The sequence below is a fragment of the Bos mutus genome, chromosome 22 (genome assembly GCF_027580195.1).
Source record: "Bos mutus isolate GX-2022 chromosome 22, NWIPB_WYAK_1.1, whole genome shotgun sequence".
Taxonomy (NCBI): domain Eukaryota; kingdom Metazoa; phylum Chordata; class Mammalia; order Artiodactyla; family Bovidae; genus Bos; species Bos mutus.
The window spans coordinates 7,783,549-7,805,986 of record NC_091638.1 but is presented as its reverse complement, the minus strand read 5'-3'; the positions used below and the strand labels follow the sequence as shown (position 1 = coordinate 7,805,986).

At 43.6% G+C, this 22,438-nt stretch overlaps 1 protein-coding gene across 1 annotated transcript in view; it reads left to right on the top strand.

Annotated features, from left to right (window-relative positions):
- Positions 1-12,330: 12,330 nt before the first annotated feature.
- The window catches only part of SUSD5 (sushi domain containing 5), a 46,037-nt gene continuing 35,929 nt past the window's right edge, over positions 12,331-22,438 (top strand). Inside the window, exon 1 of the mRNA XM_070360411.1 lies at positions 12,331-12,868. Coding sequence (XP_070216512.1) covers positions 12,778-12,868 — 91 coding nt within the window. The 5' untranslated portion in view covers positions 12,331-12,777. The remainder of the gene's footprint in view (positions 12,869-22,438) is intronic.

Genomic DNA, 22,438 nt, shown 5'->3' with positions numbered 1-22,438 from the left:
CCTTGTCCTGAGGGACCGCACTGCAGTGCCATTCCTTGGCTGCCCTGAACTGCCTTCCTGCCCGGTCCAAAGCCTGTCTTCCTTCAGAACCAGAACTTCAGAATTGCTTTCTGAGTTCTCGTTCCTACTCTTCCTTAGATTAAGTGCAAACACTCTCAGTAAACAAAATAAAATTTCCTGACCACTGGCAGCCTGCTGCTAACTGTTATACCCTGGACGATTTCCTTTTAGTTAATAATTCAATTGCTGAAAACAGGGGTGGGGGGGGGGCTTGGTTGGGACTTGGCTCCAGCTGCAAATCAAGTTCAGACCCCAGAGGAACTTGAAAGAACTCCCAGCGCCCACAATGGCTCTTCAGTGTAGCCTGTGTTTACTCAGGACCCAGCCCACAAACTCCGTAGCCCTGAAGGCAGCCTGCATGTAAATGCTACATTGTGCAGTGATTTTTCGTTACGTGGCTTCAGACTGGAGGCAGATGATTTGCAAGACGGCTTTGAATCCATCAAGTCTGAAATCTACGTTGGCTGATGTATATTGCTTTTGAGCCTCATTTATTTATCTTTCTGCTCATTGAAGCTTAATTAAATGCCTACTAGCTATCAGAGACAGAAGAATATAAGTGGACGTGGTCACAGCCCTAAAAAAGAAGACACTAAGAAGAGATTTGCGCAGTCCGTTGGCAAATGCATTGTTTTACTGAAAGCATTACCATGACCCTTGATCTGCTCTCTTCTTGGATGAGTTAACCCCATGGAGCTGCATGTATGATGAATTCATCAAGCAGAGGTTGAGAACCACTATGACCCAGGTACTTCCCAAGGCATCAGAGATAAAACCACAGAAAAGACACGGTGTCTGTCATCAGGGACATGCAGACGAGTGGGAGAGACAGGCCTATAGGACAATCACTCCATTACAGATGCATCGACTTCCCTGGTGGTCCAGCGGTCAAGACACTGTGCTTCCACTGCAGGGGGCAAAGGTTCAATCCCTGATTAGAGAACCAAGATCCCACACGCCGCAGGGCATGGTCACATAAATAAATTAATTAAATCAAAAAACTTAACCACCTGTACAGCACAGGTAACTCTATCAATGCTCCGTGGTAACCTACATGGGAAGGAAATCCAAGAAACAGGCATGTGACTTATTGACTGCCATACAGCAGAAATGAACACAACACGGTCAAGCAACTATACTCCAATTAAAAAATAAAGGCCATGGGCTTCCCTGGTGGTTCAGTGGTAAGGAATTTGCCTGCTACTGCAGGGTCACAGCTTCGATCCCTGGTCCAGGATGATCCCACAGGCCATGGAGCAACTAGGCCCGTGCGCCGCAACTACTGAGCCTGTGCTCTGAAGCTCGTGAGCCACAGCTACTGAGCCCGCAGACCCAGAGCCTGTGCGCCACAACAACAGAAGCCCGGGCACCACGACCAAGAGCAGCCCCGCTCGCTGCAACTAGGAAAAGCCTGCACGCAGCAATGAAGACCCAGCAGAGCCAAAAAACTAAAAAATCCGTGATTACTGAGACAATGTTCAGGGTACACTGGGAGCACAAAAGAGAGCACTGTGAGTGGGGAGACTGGACTAGTCCAAAAGAAGACTTCTCAGAGGAGATGATGCTAGTATTGAATCAAAAAAGATGAACATGCATTTGAGCAGGTGGGCTGAGGGAAGCAGAGTGCCCGCGATACCATGGGAAGTACAGACTCGTTCATTTATCAGACATTTGTTGAATATTTATTATGTGCCAGGCACTGGGATAAGGGCTGTGGAGACACTGAGATACAGAGATAGTGAGCTACAGCTCCTACTCTCTGGAAACTTATTCTCCAGAGAAAGGGAATAACCCATAAATAACCTCAGATATGCAGATGACACCACCCTTATGGCAGAAAGTGAAGAGGAACTAAAAAGCCTCTTGATGAAAGTGAAAGTGGAGAGTGAAAAAGTTGGCTTAAAGCTCAACATTTAGAAAATGAAGATCATGGCATCTGGTCCCTTCACTTCATGGCAAATAGATGGGCAAACAGTGGAAACAGTGTCAGACTTTATTTTTCTGGGCTCCAAAATCACTGCAGATGGTGACTGCAGCCATGAAATTAAAAGACGCTTAGTCCTTGGAAGCAAAGTTATGACCAACCTAGATAGCATATTGAAAAGCAGAGACATTACTTTGCCAACAAAGGTTCGTCTAGTCAAGGCTATGGTTTTTCCTGTGGTCATGTATGGATGTGAGAGTTGGACTGTGAAGAAGGCTGAGCACCGAAGAATTGATGCTTTTGAACTGTGGTGTTGGAGAAGACTCTTGAGAGTCCCTTGGACTGCAAGGAGATCCAACCAGTCCATTCTGAAGGAGATCAGCCCTGGGATTTCTTTGGAAGGAATGATGCTAAGGCTGAAACTCTAGTACTTTGGCCACCTCATGCGAAGAGTTGACTCATTGGAAAAGACTCTGATGCTGGGAGGGATTGGAGGCAGGAGAAGAAGGGGATGACAGAGGATAAGATGGCTGGATGGCATCACTGACTCGATGGACATGAGTCTGAGTGAACTCCGGGAGTTGGTGATGGACAGGGAGGCCTAGCGTGCTGCAGTTCATGGGGTCGCAAAGAGTCGGACACGACTGAGCGACTGAACTGAACTGAACTAGCATCACGAAACAGTGACCTACATGGTACGGTCACAAGGAGCTGGAGAAGTTACTTATGGTTTCTTGTTCACACCTGCACATAGAATGCAGCAAAAGCGTTTAAACTACATACTCAGCGCTCCAAAACAGGAGTCCTCAGTCTCTATTTTCTGGACAGTTTTCATATTAACCTAACTTATAAGGTCCCACACTCCTGACCTGCTGGTGGCATGGTGGGCTCATGCCTAGTAAACTGAGTGGCTGGTGGGTAGAGACCATAAAGAGTGAGCTGCCCCTCACTCCATGTGTCTGAGCACACTTGATTTATATCACTGATCATTCTGTATACTGTGCTTAAAAGGGAGTGGTTGGTTACAAGGCCTCAGAGAACGATCAGGGAAAATGGGATGGGTCACTGCTTATCATTCCTGTTTAATCATGTTTTCAAATGAGAAATACACATGCATCTCGACCACTACTAGATGAAAACATACAGAAGCCAGGAGTGCAAAATTGAGGACTGCCATTGTGGCTTATGTTAATTCTAGTGTTAATAATATTTCTCTAGAAAATGAAAACTCTGGGTCACATATGAAACTGGATGGCACTCTGTGACAACAGGTGTAAAAAGGATATACAAACCAGGACTTTTTGTCATTCAATCTTTCTTTCCCATCTGCCAGAGCAAAAGCCGTAAAATACTATGGAATTATTGGAAAATATTGCCAGCTTATCTTCAATCTAATCAGGGGCTGATGCCAATTGCATCTGCTCTTGCAGGTATATTGTCATTACTAGAATAAATATGGGCTTTGGCCTCCGTTATGTTATTAACACACTAAATGGTTCATTTTTCATTCCTTCAGCCGCAAAAATAGCAGCACATTTTCACTGTTTATCTCAGCGCTGTATCTTGAGAGAAATTGACAGGCAGGTACTACATCATGAATAAGAAGATACAATGGTTATACAGCAAAGGAAACCATAAACAATACAAAAAGACAGCCTACAGCCTGGGAGAAAACATTTGCAAATGATGCAACACAGCTTGATTTCCAAAATAAACAATAGCTCACATAACTCAACGACAAAAAAAAATCAACAACCCAATCGAAAAATGGGCAGAAGACCTGAAGAGACATTTCTCTGAAGGAGACATACAGATGGCCAACAGGCACATGAAAAGATGCTCGCCATTGCTAGTTATTAGAGAAATGCAGATCAAAACTACAATGAGGTACCCCCTCACCCCAGTCAGAATGACCACCATAAAAAAATCTACAAACAACAAATGCTGGAGAGGGTGTAGAGAAAAGGGAACCCTTCTGCACTGGTCGTGGGAACATAAGTTGGTGCAGCCACTATGGAAAAGAGCTTGGAGGCTCCTCATAAAACTAAAATTAGAGCTGGCACATGATGCAGCAATCCCACTCCTGGGCATATACCTGGACAAAACTCTACTTCAAAAAGATACGTGGTTGGTCCAGTGGCTAAGACTCTGATCTCTCAGTGCTGGGGCCCTGGGTTTGATCCCTGGTTGGGGAACTAGATCCCACAGGCCACAACTAAGACCCTGTGCAGCCAAATAAGTAAATAAAAATAAACATTTAAAAATATATATATACATGGGATTTTCCTGGTGTCTACTGATTAAAAAGGCAACTGCCAGTGTAGAGGACACGGGTTCAATTTCTTGTCTGGGAAGATCCCACATGCTGCAGAGCAATTAAGCCCATGCAGCACAAATACTGAAGCCTATTGGGCCTAGAACCCATGCTCTGCAAGAGAAGCCACGCACAGCGATGAGAAGCCTACACTCTGCAACAAACAGTAGCCCCTGCTTGCTGCAACCAGAGAAAGCCTGTGTGCAGCAACAAAAACCCAGAGAAGCCAAAACTCAAATAAACTATTTTTTAAAAGGTACCTGCACCCCTGTGTTAAGAGCAGCACTATTCACAATGGCCAAGACATGGAAACCACCTGAAGGTCCATCAACAGAGGAGTGGATAAAGAAGATGTGGTATGCATTCCCCTGGTGGTCCAGTGGTTAAGACTCTGAGCTTCCACTGCTGAGGGCATGGGTTTGATTCCTGGTGGGGGAAGTCTCCCATGCCGTAAAATGTGGCCAAAACAATTTTTAAAAGATGTGGTATACATACACAATGGAATACTGCTGCTCCTGCTGCTGCTAAGTCGCTTCAGTCATGGCCGACTCTGTGCGACCCCATAGACGGCAGCCCACCAGGCTCCCCCGTCCTTGGGATTCTCCAGGCAAGAACACTGGAGTGGGTTGTCACTTCCTTCTCCAGTGCATGGAAGTGAACTCCTCAGCCATAAAAAGAATGAAACAATGCCATTTGCAGCAACATGGATGAACCTAGAGATGACCATACTAAGGTAAGTAAGTCAGAAAGAGAAAGACAAATATCATGTAATATCAATTATAGGTGGAATCTAAAATATGACACAAGTGGACTTACCTACAAAACAGAAACCGACACACAGACCTAGAGAAAGGCTGTGTGTAGGAGGAGTGATGGATTGGGAGTTTGGAATTAGCAGATACAAACTGTTACATACAGAGTGGATAAACAACGAAGTCCGACTGTAGAGCACAGGGAACTATATTCAATATCTTGTAATAACCTGTAACAGAAAAGAATCTGAAAAATATATATATACACACGCGTATAACTGAAGATATAATCACATGTATATATACATGTGTAACTGGAGAAGAGAATGGCAAACCACTATTCTTGCCTCGAGAACCCCATGAACAGTAAGAAAAGGCAAAGAGATATTACAGCAGATGAGCCCCCAGGTCAGAAGGTGTCCAGTATGCTACTGGGGAAGAGCAGAAGGTAATTACTAATAGCTCCAGAAAGAATGGCACAGATGGGCCAAAGCAGAAACGGTGCTCAGTTGTGGGTGTGACTGGTGGTGAAAGTAATGTCCAATGCTGTAAAGAAGAGTATTGCGTAGAAACCTGGAATGTCAGGTCCATGAATCAAGATAAACTGGACGTGGTCAAACAGTAGATGGCAAGAGTGAACATCATCAACATCTTAGGAACTGGTAAACTAAAATGGATGGGAACGGGCGAATTTAATTCAGATGACCATTATACTACTACTGTGGGCAAGAATCTCATGGAAGAAATGGAGTAGCCCTCATAGTCAACAGAAGAATCTGAAATGCAGTACTTAGGTACAACCTGAGAGACAACGGATGATCTCAGTTCGTTTCCAGGAGAAACCATCACAGTAATCCAAGTCTGTGCCCCAACCACCAATGCCGAAGTAACTGAAGTTGACCGGTTCCATAAAAACCTACAAGACCTTCTAGAACTAACACCAAGAAAAAGATGTCCTTTTCATCATAGAAGATTGGAATGCAAAAAGTAGGAAGTCAAGAGATACCTGGAGTAACAGGCAAGTTTGGCCTTAGAGCACAAAATGAAGCAGGGAAAGGCTAACAGTGTTGTCAAGAGAACACACTGGTCACAGCAAACACCCTTTTCCAACAACACAAGAGATGACTCTACACATGAATACCACCAAATGGTCAATACTGAAATCAGACTGATTACATTCTTTGTAGCAGAAGATGGAGAAGCTCTATGCTGTCAGCAAAAATAAGACCTGGAACTGAGCATGGCTCAGATCCTCAGCTCCTCATTGCCAAATTTAGGCTTAAACTGAAGAGAGTAGGGAAAACCACTAGGCTGTTCAAGTATGACCTAAATCAAATCCCTTATGACTATACAGTGGAGATGACAGATAGATTCAAGGGATTAGACCTGGTGGACAGAGTGTCTGAAAAACTATGGATGGAGGTTCATAGCACTGTACAGGAGGCAGTGACCAAAAGCATACCAAAGAAAAAGAAATGCAAGAAGGCAAAGTCATTGTCTGAGGAGGCTTTACAAATAGCTGAGAAAAGAAGAGAAGCAAAAGGCAAGGAACAAAGGAAAGATATGCCCAACTGAATGCAGAGTTCCAGAGAATAGCAAGGAGAGATAAGAAAGAATTCTTAAATGAACAACACTCAAAAATAGAGAAAACCAGTAGAATGGGAAAGACTAGAGATCTCGTCAATAAAACTGGAGATATCAAGGGAACATTTCATGCAAAGATGTGTATGATATTGGACAGAAACAGTAAGGACCTAATAGAAGCAGAAGAAATTAAGACAAGGTGGCAAGAATACACAGATGAACTATACATAAAAGATCTTAATGACTCAGATAATCACAATTTATCACTCACCTAAATCCAGTTACTCACCTAAATCCAGATACCCTGGAGTATGAAGTCAAGTGGGCCTTAGGAAGCACTACTATGAATATAGCTATTGGAGATGATGGAATTTCAGCTGAGCTCTTTCAAATCCTAAAAGATGATGCTGTGAAAGCGCTGCACTCAACATGTCAGCATATTTGGAGAACTCAGCAGTGGCCACAGGACTGGAAAACCTCAGTTTTCATTCCAATCGCGAAGAAGGGCAATGCCAAAGAATGTTTAAACTACTGTACAATTGCACTCATTTCACTTGCTAGCAAGACTGTGCTCAAAATCCTTCAAGCTAGGCTTCAGCAGTACATGAACTGAGAACTTCCAGATGTTCAAGCTGGGTTTAGAAAAAGCAGAGGAACCAGAGATCAAACTGCCAACATTCATTGCATCATAAAGCAAGGTGTTCCAGAAAAACATCTATTTCTGCTTCATTGACTATGCAAAAGCCTTTGACTGTGTGGATGACAACAAACTGTGAAAAATTCTTAAAGAGATGGGAATATCAGCCTGGTATTCTTACCTGTCTCCTGAGAAACCTGTATGTGGGTCAAGAAGCAACAGCTAGAACTGAACATGGAACAACGGACTGATTCCAAATTGGGAAAGGAGTAGGACAAGGCTATATATTGTCACTTTGTTTATTTAACTTATATGCAGAGTACATCATGCAAAATGCCAGGCTGGATGAATCATAAGCTGGAATCAAGATTGCTGGGAGAAATAACAACCTCAGATATGCAAATGATACCACCCTAATGGCAGAAAGCTAAGAGGAACTAAAGAGCCTTTTGATGAAAGTGAAAGAGGAGAGTGAAAGAACTGGCTTAAAACTCAACATTCAAAAAACTAAGATTGTGGCATCTGGTCTCATCACTTTATGGCCAATAGAAGGGCAAAAAGTGGAAGCAGTGACAGATTTTATTTTCTTGGGCTCCAAAATCACTTGGGTGACTGCAGCCATGAATTTCCTTGGAAAGAAAGCTATGACAAACCTAGGCAGTGTCTTAAAAAGCAGAGACATCACTTTGCTGACAAAGGTCCATATAGTCAAAGCTATGATTTTTTCCAGTAGTCATGTACGGATGTGAGAGCTGGACCTTAAAGAAGGCTGAGCACCAAAGAATTGATGGTTTCAAATTGTGATGCTGCAGAAGACTCTTGAGAGTCCCTTAGACACCAAGGAGATCACACCAGTCAATCCTAAAGGAAATTAACCCTAAGTATTCATTGCAAGGGTTGATGCTAAAGCTGAAGCTCCAATACTTTGGTCACCTGATGCAAAGAGCCAACTCATTAGAAAAGACCCTGATGCTAGGAAAGATTGAAGGCAAAAGAGGAGAGCTGCAGAAGATGAGATAGTTAGACAGCATCACCAACTCAGTGGTTTTGAGCAAACTCCAGAAGGATAGTGAAGGACCGGGGAGCCTGCTGTGCTGCAGTCCATGGGGTCACAAAAAGTCAGACACAGCCTAGCACTGAACAACAATATAACTGAATCTCTTTACTGTACACTTGAAAGTAACACAACATTGTAAATTAACCAGACATCTTTTTGGTTTTTTTCCCCCTTTTTGGCCTGGACTGGTTGACCACTGGAGTATGAGACTTCAGCTGGTCTCATGAATGAGGCATTTTGAATTAGACGCAGAGTTCCACTGTTCAGTGGAAATGGTGTGTACAAGAGTAGGCCTGGAAGGAACAAATAACTTACTTGAGCAGGTGGCTCAGGCTCCCAGGGCACCCGCTTCTGCTGCTTTGCTATCTCTACCTCAACCCACATCTACGGGCTCACAAGGGGAAAATCTGGGCTTGCTCTACCCTTGAGTGTCCATGGTGTGGCACTAGTCTTCTCTAGTCTGGTGCAGAAATAAAACAGTAGTAACACAAAAGGACACATATTGTATGATTCCAGTTACATGAGGCTCCTAGAACAGTCAAATGCACAGATACAGAAGGTAGGACAGCGGTGGCCAGGAGGGAGCGGAGGAACAGGATTTATTGTTTAATGGGATCAAAGCTTCAGCTGGGGGCAATGAAAGAGTTCTGGAGATGAACAGGAGTGATGGCCACACAGCAATGAGATGGTATTTAATGCCACAGAATTGTACGCTAAAAATGATTGAAGTGGTAAGTTCATATTATGCTATGTATATTTATATTCATGTTATGTATATTTCACCACAATGAAAAACACAGTAGCAAAAGAAAATTCTCCCAACGTGTGGGACTTTAGTTTACATGAAAGGAGAGATGGCCTTATCCATGGATCTGCACTGGTTTATGCATAATGCCTAAAACAGCTAGTCAGAAAACTGAAAAGGTCAGCGCTGAAAAACTGGTAATAAGATGTCAGTACGGACCTGTTGAAACGCACAGCCTGGAACTGTGTACATAGCCTATGGCCCCCGGAGACATTCAGTGGAGAGGGTGCCCCTGACAGTCCTGTGGGCACCTTGGAGCACTGAACTTGTTCTCTGGTTGTCAGTTACCTCTGTCTCCAGCCACACCTATGCTTGTGTAACACAACCATGCACGTCGGGGCCACAGTGGCAGAGACGGAACCCAGGCAAGAGTGCAATAACACAAGCTTCTCTTCTTCCTTAGATTTGACCTGGTTTCCATCACTGCTCAGTGTCCAACATGCCAACAGGCAGAGGCTACAGTGAGTCCCCACAGCATCGATTCCCTCGCTGGCCCCTCTTGTTGGTTATGTGGGAGAAAAGCTTATACTGGATCCCTTTTCTCACAGCGGTTATAGTTATCAATATTCGTCCTCATTGGAACAGATACTTAATCTCGATATGATTTTGTCTTCTTTGCCTGCCTTGCTTCTTCTAGCACGATATCGTCAACTCAGAATGCCTCACTGATGGCAGTGGAATCACACAGTACATCGTCTATAACCAAGAAGCTGATTCTGCCACAAAGGCAGTAGGGAATGGAGTCATGTTCTTGAATCCTACTCTACGCACCTCACCCAGAAAGAGATGGCTTGATCAAAAGGTAAGGTCACAGGGTACTAGCTGAGCTAACACTCTATAGAGTGGTTAGGGCACCTGCCCAGGATACAGTATGTGCCTTAAACCAGTCACCAATGCATGGTGTCATTTCTTTTATAGACAGAGTACACTAAGAACCAAGGAGTGGAAGTAGGAATGACCTCCCTTCTATTGCATATGATAAATCACCTATCAAAATTCTGCAAATCAGCCCCACAACCTTTAGACTGGTGAATTAGAAGGGTTGGGTAGGCAAGGGAGATATATTTCCACGAGGAACACACAGGCATGTGCCAGTGAATTGGAAACTCAAATTGCTCTCCAACAGACAGAGGAGGTCCCTCTACCGACTAGTGACTGGTCCCGATTACCAAGGGGGTTGCTGCTACCTGATGGGGGAATGGATGACTATGTCTAGATCCCAGGAATCTGTCCAATAGCAACAGTCAGTGAGAAACCATGGCAAACTAAGAAAGGTGGGGCTTCAGCAGGAATGAAGGTTTGGATCTCTCCTACCAGTTAAAAGAAATCACGTTGGCCAAGAGGCTCAGGGGGCAGAAGGGCAATATTGCAATGATTATCAACTGACACCTCTTGGCCAGTTGTGGGATCGAGGACTGTACTATCTACATTTAATGATAAGCATTTACTTTTTTCTCTGCATGTGAGACAGCACTCATGTGTAAATAAGCAGTGATGGTGGTTGATGTTATTGTTTAGCTCCAAGTGAAAGTCTGATTGAATGGACGTATTCCCAGATCATATAGAAACTGATAGAACTTTGTGTTTCCCCTGTTTTGTTCCCAATTATGTTCATGCAAATGAAAGGAAAAAACAGATGGACTGTGCTGGTTGATTTCTGATTGCCTCTCCGGATCCACTCTGCACCCACTCTGCCCGACTCTGCAGGCAGGATTACCTGGGAGGATGACTCCTGAGGACCGAGGCACCAGCGCTCCCTTGCCTTTCAGCTATCAAATGGTTCAGCCACAAGGGTAGAAGGAGAGAGAGATTGGAGTATTTCTTCCCCACTACCAGACCACTGGCAACGATTATGTTCCTCCAACTGTGGTTAACCTCTCTTTTCATGACCACGTTCCTGCTGGGTTTTGATAACACCTCCACCTCCCCTCACACCTTCCTGCTGTTGACAATCCCAAGAGCTTTAACATCCCTTACTGGTTCTCTCAACCCTGCCCACATCTCTGTCTGTGGTCCTTTCATTAAACTCTCTTCTGTTAAACCTACTTGTTTTTTCAGGGCAAGAACTGAACTCATTATTTTTGAAATAGTTGTTATTAAGGTTTAAATAACATGCAACACAACGCACAGAGTTTAAGTGTACAGTGTAGTGACAGAGTACATACACTCGGGTGACCATCATCCCCATCATACAGGATGCTCTCATTTCTTCAGAAGCTCTGTGTGTTCCCACCTCCTCAAAGCGACCACACCATTGTTTTCACCACAGATTAGTCCCGCCCCTTTGTGAACTTCATATAAAAATGGAATCATGCAGGGACTTGCCTGGTGGTCCCCCGTACAGTATGAACTCTTTTGCTAAATTTCACTTATATATTTTTGAGATTCATCCATGTGACTGAGTGCATCAATATTTACTTCCTCTAACTGATGAAGGGTATTCTATCGCATAAACATGATGCAGTTTGTTTTTCTATTCAGTCAATGGATGACATGTGGGTTGCTCCCAGTTTTTAGTTATTGTGACTAAAGCTGCTATGAAATTTGGGTATAAATCTTTTTGTGGACATTCTTTTTTTTTTTTTGGATATACACTCAGGAGTGGAATTCTCTGTCTTTGGGGAGGTGTATTTTAACTTTATATGAAATAACCAAATAGTTCTCTAAAACAATTGTACCAATTAAACCTTTAGAGCGTGCTATCTCTCCAAATCAGGCCAGGCCAACACAGGCCTGAATAAAGACAAACTTGAAAATGTCATTCGGATTCGCTAGTAATATCCAATGGATTATTCTAAAAAAACGGTGGTAGGCACAGTTCCTGAAGCAAGCAAAGCGCAGCTCCTCCTACAGGTGCCTCCTGTCCCCTCCCCACCGTTCTCAGCGATCGCCAGGCGTCAGAAGGTCCCCTCCAGCCCAGATGTGTGAATTCTCACTCCTCAGCTTACCAACTAGCTGTTAGAAGATGAACAGTTAAGTAAATTCATTTACACTTACACGTGAATGACTGTCAGGCCTTTTAGGGGAAAAGGAGTCTCGCTAGTCCGTGTCACTCCTCGGAATGAGGCTGGCCAGTTAGTTTTCTTAAAAAAAAAAAAAAAAATTATTCCACTCTAGGAGAACTCCAGCTGCAAAGTCAAGAAGCAGAGGACAGAGTTAGGCATCCGATTTTTCCCGGTCCTCCTGGAGGGGCTAGGCCTCTCAAGACTGCGTCCCCCTTTCTCAGAGGGTCCCCAGGCAGGCGGGGATGCCCTGAAGCCGGTGCTCTGGTCTCCCGCCTCCTCAAGCCCTTCCCCTTCGTCCGGGAGGCGCCCTGGGAGCCTGCCGTCCGTCCGGCGCAGCCTCCTTTGGCACCGAGACCTCCAGGTGCCCAGCGCGAAGGCGGAGCCGGGCTGCAGCCGCCTCCCCGGCGCCGCGGACGAGACCCCCGGGAGTTTGGGCCCCCGCGCTGCGGCTCCGTCGTCCCCAGCCTCCCAGGCCCGCCGCGCTCCCCCCTCTCTGCGTGCGCGGGGCTAAGCCTGCGACGCGCGAACACAGCGCAGCGCGCGGAGCCGAGAGGCGCGCGCCGGGCAGCGGCGCGGGCAGCGGGATCTCGGCGCGGTCGGAGCCCGCGCTCCAGCTGCGGGCCCACGGACGCCCGCACCATGGCTGCCGAGGGACCCGGCCCCGGCGCCCGGCTCTGGGCGGCGGCGCTGCTCCTTCTTGGCCTGCCGCGCCTCTCCACGCCGGCGAATGGTGAGTGTCCGTGGAGCGTCCACGAGGCGGCGGGCCCCGGGTGGCTCATAGGGTCTCGGTGGGGAAAGCGAAGCTCGCCTGGGCTGCCCCCTGGGACGAGCCCAGAGCACGGCCAGCTGGGGCGAGAACGAGGCGAGTGGCCGTCCTGCCACCCTGCGTCCCCTCTCCCGGCTCCTCGAGTAGCCTCAAGCCGAAACGCACCCTGGAGTCCCTCAACCACCCCTTCCTGCGGGGCGCGCACCGGAGAAAGCCTGTGCTTTGATCTCACAGCCCTGCCGCTAGCTTTCCAAGATCTTGAAAAGTCTGCAAAATGACATCACGTCTAGGGTGCCTGGAACCTCCGTTGCTGAGATACGATTTCCCACGTCTATTAAATGTGCTCCTAATTGCACCGCCGGTGATTACAAGACTCCCTCGGAGTTTTGGCTTGGTCCAGGAAGAGCTGAAAGATGAGAGGAAATCAGCTAGGCGAAAGAGAGAGAATATACAGGAGAGAGACGATGGCACGTGCAAAGGCCCTGTGAGTGGCAGGGGAAATGGGATAAATGATAGAGTGGCTAGAGTGCAAAGTTCAAGGTGAGGCTGTCCTTCCACAAGAAGCTGGAGAAATAGGTAAGAACCAGATTATTGCAGATTTTTGAAAATTGACCCATCTTTTTGTTCGTTTGTTGAGCCTGAATTCAGCTTTCAATACTTCTCTTAAATTAGCAGAATCGCAACCTTAGATCAGCTCAGTTTCAAAAAGCTAATTTAGCTGTTCAATCAAAATCCCTATTGATTTGTGCAGAAGGATATGATGAAAAAGAAGTCATGAGTTCTCACATCCGTGAGGGGTTTCTAGTAAATCAAGCTTGGGACAAGTTAGGTTGATGAAGTAAAAAAAACTCTTGGCTGATTCAGGATGCTTTGTCTATCTTAAAATGTCATCACTATTTAGCAAACAATATTGGGTAAAAGGAGAAGATTTGACAAAAAAGAAGCACAGTGGTTAAGGAAAGGAGAAAGCCAGAGGAAACCTCCAGGTATTATCTTAGAAGTTTTGTCTTAAGTGCCAGATTGTAGGACTCTTTGCTCATAATTAAGGTCAGTGTCTTATTTCTCCATATCCTCAGAGAGAGTGTGTGAAAAAAAAAAAAAAAACACTGTTAACTTTGAAAGCTTCTAGTGAACCCTGTTAATTTTTAATTAAGATAAAATTCATGTACAATTTACCATTTTAAAATGCACAATTCAAGTGTTTTTTAATATAGTCCTTATGTTTTACAACCATCACTACTCTCTAATTTCTGAGTATTTTCATCACCCCAAAAGAAATCCCATCCCTATAAGCAGCCAATCCACTCTTAGTTCTTTGCTGTAGTAGTTTTTGGCCGGACATTGAGTCATGAAAAATTAAGCTGATTTAAAGAATGCAACTGGAATAAACTGGAGCTAGTACTAACTTTTGAACAATGTATACTATTGTACACATTTTATTTCCTTTTAAAGAAATGTCCTGCAATCCATGAGACTTTCCTTTCACCCCATTATAACTGCTTAAGTGGAATGCCAGATGGATATGGAGCAATATGGCTTGATTTGGATCATAGAAAATTTAAGACAGAAATATCATCAGACAAGGAGAAAGCACCAAGCCTGGCTGTTGTTCAGTTGCTAAGTTGTGTCCGACTCGCTGCCACCCCATGGACCGAAGCACACCAGGCTCCTCTGTCCTTCCCTATCCCCCTTTTCTTCTTAGCACTTGCCAGAAATGCCTCCATTTCTCCCTTTTCTCCTTTCCTTCTCCCTTCTTCCCCAATGGCGAACTATAGGTACCTTTGCTTTCAAGAAACTCCAATTGCTGAGCTCCAACTTTTATAACAGAGCCATTGAAGAAATTAGAATCTATTTATGAAAGGAATCTTTTCTTTACTAAATATATGCTTAACTACCACCACTTTTCACACTTAGGGATTTGTGTTCTACAGTGATGGAAGGAGGAAGATGAAATGTGCAGCTAACCTGAGGTGTTAGGACATTTGAAGAGAGAGTTTGGTGTTATTAAAAATTCCATAGACCTATTAAAAAATAAGTCAAACTCAAATGACATTTAGTTTTCATTGGACTAATTAGATATGTATCTTATACATAAAAGAGACCTGCTACTGTAATTTTAAAATACTTTGAAACTGAAAAATATCTTCTCATTAACTGAATGCAAATTAACTGTGTTTGGGTAATGATTGAAGGAAAAGATCATTAATTCAACAGGTAATTTGAGTGTCTACCTTATGCTAGGTTACTACCCTTGCTGTTGAGGATAGAATGGCAAGGAGAAAAAGGTCCTTGTTATCAGGGAGCTTAAAGTCCAATAGGGGAGGGACTTCCCTGGTGGCTAAGACTCCATGCTCCCATTGCAGGGTCCCAGGTTCAATCCCTCGTCAGGGAACTAGATCCCACGTGGTGCAACGAAAGATCCCTCATGTGGCAGCTAAAAGATTCCACATGCTTCAGCTAAGCCGTGGCCCGACAAAAGAAAAAAAATCCAGTGGGGGGAAGAGACTCATTAGGCAAATAATTATGTGAACAGAATGTGAAATTGCAGTTCTGATAAGATTAAAGGACAGAAGTACTATGACAGCATGTATCAGGAGATTTTTTCATTTGGTGTAGGAGGATCTGAAAGATGAGCAAGAACTGACCAGGCAAAGTGGGGAAGAAAAGGGATCTGAACAGAAAATGATGTACAAAGAAACTGTGAGTCACAGAGAAAATGGGACATGTGATAAGAAACAGAGTTCTGGAGTCCAGAGTCCAAGGTGGAAGTAGTTTGCGATGATGCTAGGAGAATTGACATGGGGCCAAGTTTTGTTTCAATCCCCAAACGGAAAGGAAAACATTGAATGGCTTCCAGTAGTAGAGTGACTGATCAGGTTTGCATTTTTAGAAGCTCATCCTGAGAGTAGGAAGAATGGATAGGACCAGGGCAAGACTGGATGTGGAGAGACCATACAGGTGGTATTTCACTTGTCCAGGTGAGAGAGGCTAGGGATGGAAAGAAGGCTGGGGTGAACAGAAAGGGTCTGGACTGAAGAGAAGAATGTGAGTCATCCATGTCAAGACGGTCTGTGAAGCGACGTGTGTAAATGGAATCCTAAGGAAAGATTTTACAGCAAGATGACCTACTTTAGTTTCTCCACATATCCACTGAAGTATAAATACTGAACTAGTTCTAGTAGTTTTTTAGTGGATTCCTTAGGATTTTCTACATTCCAAGATTATGTCGTTTGCAGATATATTTTTCTTTTTTCTAATCTGGATGCTTTCTATTTCATTTTCTTGCCTAATTGCCTTGGAGAGAACTGCCAGTACAATGTTGAATAGACGTGGCAAGAGTGGATAATCCTTGTTGACAAGGATGGTAGCAGAAGGCATTCAGCATTTCACCATCAAGTGTAATGTCAGCTATGGGATTTTTGTAGATGCTTTTATCAGGTTGAAGAAATTCCTCTTCATTCCTAGTTTGTTGAATGCTTTTATCATGAAAAGGTATTGAATTTTTGTCAAGTGCCTTTCTGCATCTATTGAGATGATCATGTAGTTTTTGGCCTTTATTCCATTGATAAATTGTATTACCTTAATTGATTTGGGGGTATAAGTCAACCTTGTATTCCTGGGATAGATCCCACTTAGTCATAGTGTATAATTTTTTTTTTTTTAATTCTGCTGGACTTGCTTTGCTAGTATTTTTGTTGAGGATTTTTGTGTCTATATTTATGAGAGATAATGGCCTATAATTTTCTTTTCTTGTGTCTTTTGTCTGGGTTTGGCATTAGGGCAATGGTGGCCTCATAGATCAAGTTGGGAGGTGTTGCTCTCTGCTATTCTATTTTTTAGTTTTTATATTCTAACCATTTTTTAAATTGAAGTATAGTTAATTTACAGTGTTGTATTAGTTTCAGGTGTAAAGCAAAGTGATTCACTTTTTAATAGTCTTTTCCATTATAGGTTATTACAATATATTGAATATAGCTCATTGTGTTACATAGTAGGTCTTTGTTGTTAATCTGTTTTATATATAGTAGTGCACATGTATTAATCCCAAACTCCTAATTTGTCTCCCCCCTCATCCTTTTTGGTAACCATATAAGTTTGTGTCTGTGAGTCTATTTTTGTTTTGTAAATAAGTTCATTTATATCATATTTTTAGATTCCACACGTAAGTGACATCATATAACATTTGTCTTTCTCTGTCTGACTCACTTAGTATGATCAGCTCTGGGTTTATCCATGTTGCTGCAAATGGCATCATCTTTTTTACAGCTGAGTAATATTAATGTTTTCCATCTTTTTGGTCATTTTACTACATTTTGGATGATGTCTTCTGATTTCTTTTTCAAGGATAAGTTCTTTGTTCAAATGTGTCTGATATGCAGTCAAAAACATTTATTACATTTTAAATTTATCATTTTTTATAAACATTTCTAGATTTCCTATTTTGTTCTTTTTCAAGTCAGCTTAGCAACTTTTTATAGCTTCCTATCCTTTGCAGATATTTTCAAATTTGTTATTTCTCTAAATATAGTCATCATCATTGTTTTGTAGTCTGTGCCTGTTAATACCAGTATTGGGCTTATTTTTAGGTCAGTGTCTGTTATGTGTCACATCTGTTGCTTCTCACTCACAGTGCCTCGTTTGCTTGAACTCTTTGCTGTGTCTTACTTTGGTGGTCATTGCCTTTGAAAAAGTGTTTGCATGGGATTTCCTGAAGCATAAGATAAAGGTGTTTTTGTTTTTGTTTTCCCCCTCCAGAGAGGAGTTAAAATTGTTCCTATGAGGTGTCTGGATACATGTTCGTCTTGGGCCACTTTAGGCTACATCCATGGCTTCATGTATTTTAGACATTCATTTTCTGTTAGGACTACCGTTCTCAACGAAGATTAGCATTTGGGTTCCTAGCACCAAGATGACTCCTCCAGCAGTCTTCAGAATGAGGGGAAGGGGATACAGTTTACCGTTGTCCACTCTTTCATCTTGAGAGTTTAACGTTTCAGACTCTCAGATTCGCGTGTGCAGTAGCAGTGCTGGAGCAGGGAAGAGAGGTCTATCCGATTCCTTGCATCATGTGAAGCCTTGGCTTTCACTTTTATCTCCGGGGTTTGACCATCAAAACCTGTGTCTAATTTCATAGCCCTTTTTTTCCAGATATACAAATGCTACTTATACAAAAGTGTCTTGAGGGTGCATGCTTGCTTCTTCAGGTAGGATTACCAAGATTAATATAGTTATTCAGGTCGTTTTCTGCACACTGGTACCATGTCTGAGAGAACTCCAGTCACCTACAGGTAATGTTTACTGTGAGAAGTTTTTGCATTTCTTTTATTATAGCTTTTGCTTCCAAAGCTTTGACGATTACTGTGTTTGTGGTAATAATTTTGCAGTAGACGACAGCTAAGTTTCTTATTTGATTAAGATCAATATTGAAAAGCAGAGACATTACTTTGCCAACAAAGGTCTGTCTAGTCAAGGCTGTGGTTTTTCCAGTGGTCATGTATGGATGTGAGAGCTGGACTGTGAAGAAAGCTGAGCACCAAAGAATTGATGCTTTTGAACTGTGGTGTTGGAGAAGACTCTTGAGAGTCCCTTGGACTGCAAGGAGATCCAGCCAGTCCATTCTGAAGGAAATCAGCCCTGGGATTTCTTTGGAAGGACTAAAGCTGAAACTCCAGTACTTTGGCCACCTCATGCGAAGAGTTGACTCATTGGAAAAGACTCTGATGCTGGGAGGGATTGGGGGCAGGAGGAGAAGGGGACGACAAAGGATGAGATGGCTGGATGGCATCACCGACTCGATGGACGTGAGTCTGAGTGAACTCCAGGAGTTGGTGAGGCCTAGTGTGTTGCGATTCATGGGGTCACAAAGAGTCGGACACAACTGAGCGACTCTACTGAACTGAACTGAATATTTTATGGTAATTTTGCTGACGGAAGTGAAATGTGACATTTTAGGTGGGCTTTTTCTCCCTGCCTTTACCTTAGATTTGACAGGGTCCCGACTTGGTCCCTTCAAGAGGTTGCTGGGGGCCCCAGCACGCCCTCCTGCACCATGGTTTTCTTGCCTAAAGCTGTCCTTTGCTTTCAGACTCAGCTTCCACCTCTCCCTGAGTTCACGTCCTATTCTACCCATCTCCCTATATTTCTTGAGGCTTCTTGCGCATAGATTGATGTAGTGCCGGCAGCCAGTGTGCAAGAGACGAGGCTACTGCTCTCTTGGCCAGTGGGGAGAAATGCAGCAGACACAAGTGCACTCATCGTGGGAAGTGATGATGTCCTGAGACAGGAGGGGAGCAACCTGCTGGTGTGAGGTCACCCCCCAGGCCACAGCAGCAGAGGAAGGCAGAGCTGAGGCTGAATCAGGGCCTTGGACACCAAGTGACCCCACCCAGGGGAGCCTAGGACGCTGAGCTTTAGCATATGTGGTTTGTAAAGTGCCATTTTATTTATTTTTATTCAGTATTTTGATTTTTATACAATTTTGAAGGTTACTTTCCATTTACAGGTGAGTGATCACACCATCATGGTTATCTGGGTCATGAAGATCTTTTTGTATAATCTTCTGTGTATTCTTGCCACCTCTTCTTAATATCGTCTGCTTCTGTTAGGTCCATACCATTTCTGTCCTTTATTGAGCCCATCTTTGCATGAAATGTTCCCTTGGTATCTCTGATTTCCTTGAGAGATCTCTAGTCTTTCCCATTCTATGGTTTTCCTGTATTTCTCTGCACTGATCACTGAAGAAGGCTTTCATACCTTTCCTTGCTATTCTTTGGAACTCTGCATTCAAATGGGTGTATCTTTCCTTTTCTTCTTTGCCTTTAGTTTCTCTTCTTTTCTCAGCTATTTGTAAGGCCTCCTCAGACAACCATTTTGCTTTTTTTGCATTTCTTTTTCTTTTTCTTGGGGATGGTCTTGATCACTGCCTCCTGTACAATGTCATGAACCTCCGTCCATAGTTCTTCAAGCACTCTATCAGATCTAATCCCTTGAATCTGTCACTTCCACTGTATAATCGTAAGGGATTTAATTAAGGTCATACCTGAATGATCCAGTGATCTCCCCTACTTTCTTCAATTTAAGTCTGAATTTTGCAATAAGGAGTTCATGATCTGAGTGACAGTCAGCTCCTGGTCTTGTTTTTGCTGACTGTATAGAACTTCTCCATCTTTGGCTGCAAAGAATGTAATCAACCTGATTTCAGTATTGACCATCTGGTGATGTCCATGTGTATAGTCATCTCTTGTGTTGTTGGAAGAGGGTGTTTGCTATGACCAGTGCGTTCTCTTGGCAAAACTCTATTAGCCTTTGTCCTGCTTCATTTTATACTCCAAGGCCAAACTTGCCTGTTACTCCAGGTATCTCTAAACTTCCTACTTTTGCATTCCAGTACCCTATAATGAATGCAAAAGTAGGAAGTTTAGAGGTACCTGGAGTAACAGGCAAATTTGGCCTTGGAGTATAGAATGAAGCAGTACCCTGTAATGACGGAGAAGGCGATGGCACCCCACTCCAGTACTCTTGCCTGGAAAACCCCATGGACGGAGGAGCCTGGTGGGCTGCAGTCCATGGGGTTGCGAAGAGTTGGACATGACTGAGCGACTTCACTTTCACTCTTCACTTTCATGCATTGGAGAAGGAAATGGCAACCCACTCCAGTGTTCTTGCCTGGAGAATCCCAGGGACTGGGGAGCCTAGTGGGCTGCCGTCTATGGGGTCGCACAGAGTCGGACACGACTGAAGCGACTTAGTAGCACCCTGTAATGAAAAGGACATCTCTTTTTGGGTGTTAGTTCTAGAAGGTCTTCTGGGTCTTCATAGTACTGTTCAATTTCAGCTTTTTCAGCATTATTGGTCGGGGCATAGACTTGGATTACCATGCTATAGAATGGTTTGCCTTGGAAACAAACAGAGATCATTCTGTCATTTTTGAGACTACACCCAAGTGCTGCGTTTCAGACTCTTTTGTTGACTGTGAGGGCTACTCCATTTCTTTTAAGGGATTCTTGCCCTCAATAGTAGATATAATGGTCATCTGAGTTAAATTCACCCATTCCAGTCCATTTTAGTTCACTGATTCCTAAAATGTCAACGTTCACTCTTGCCATCTCCTGCTTGATCACTTCCAATTTACCCTGATTCGTGGACTTAACCTTCCCGGTTCCTATGCAGTATTATTCTTTACAGCATCGGACTTTACTTCCGTCACCAGTCACAGCCACAATTGGGCGTTGTTTTCACTTTGGCTATGTCTCTTCATTCTTTCTGGAGTTAGTTCTATACTATTCTCCAGTAGCATATTGGGCACCTACTGACCTGGGGAGTTCATCTTTCAGTGTCATATCTTTTTACCTGTTCATACTGTTCATGGGGTTCTCAAGGCAAGAATACTGAAGTGGTTTGCATTCCCTTTTCCAGTGGACCACGTTTTGTCAGAAACGTTTTGTCCAGACACCTTGGAATGTGAAGTCAAGTGGGCCTTAGGAAGCACTACTATGAACATAGCTATTGAAGGTGATGGAATTTCAGCTGAACCATTTCAAATCCTAAAATATGATGCTGTTAAAGTGCTGCACTCAATATACCAGCAAAGGTAACTCTGCAGTAGCCACAGGACTGGAAAAGGTCAGTTTTCATTCCAATCCCAAAGAACAGCGATGCCAAAGAATGTTCAAACTACTGCACAATTGCACTCATCTCACACGCTAGCAAAGTAATCCTCAAAATCCTTCAAGTGAGGCTTCAACAGTATGTGAACCGAGAACTTCCAAGTCTTCAAGCTGGATTTAGAAAATGCAGAGGAAGCAGAGATCAAATTGCCAACATGCATTGGATCATAGAAAAAACAAGAGAGTTCCAGAAAAACATCTACTTCTGCTTTATTGACTACACCAAAGCCTTTGACTGTGTGGATCACAACTAACTGTGGAAAATTCTTCAAGAGATGAATACCAGACCACCTGACCTGCCTCCTGAGAAATCTGTATGCAGGTCAAGAAGCAACAGTTAGAACCAGACATGGAACAACAGACTGGTTCCACATTGGGAAAGGAGAATGTCAAGGCTGTACATTGTCACCTTGCTTATTTCACTTATATGCAGAGTACATCATGTGAAGTGCCAGTCTAGATGAGGCACAAGCTGGAATCAAGATTGCAGGGAGAAATATCAATAACCTCAGATATGCAGAAGATACTACCATTATGGCAGAAAGTGAAGATGAACTAAAGAGCCTTTTGATGAAAGTGAAAGAGGAAAGTGAAAAAGTTGGCTTAAAACTCAACATTCAAAAAATTAAGATCATGGCATTTGGTTCCATCACTTCATGGCAAATAGATGGGGAAACAATGGAAACAGTGAGAGACTATTTTCTTGGGCTCCAAAATCACTGCAGATGGTGACTGTAGCCATGAAATTAAAAGACGCTTGCTCCTTGGAAGAAAAACTATGACCAACCTAGACAGCATATTAAAAAGCAGGGATGTTACTATGCTGACAAAGATCCTCCTAGTCAAAGCTATGGTTTTTCCAATAGTC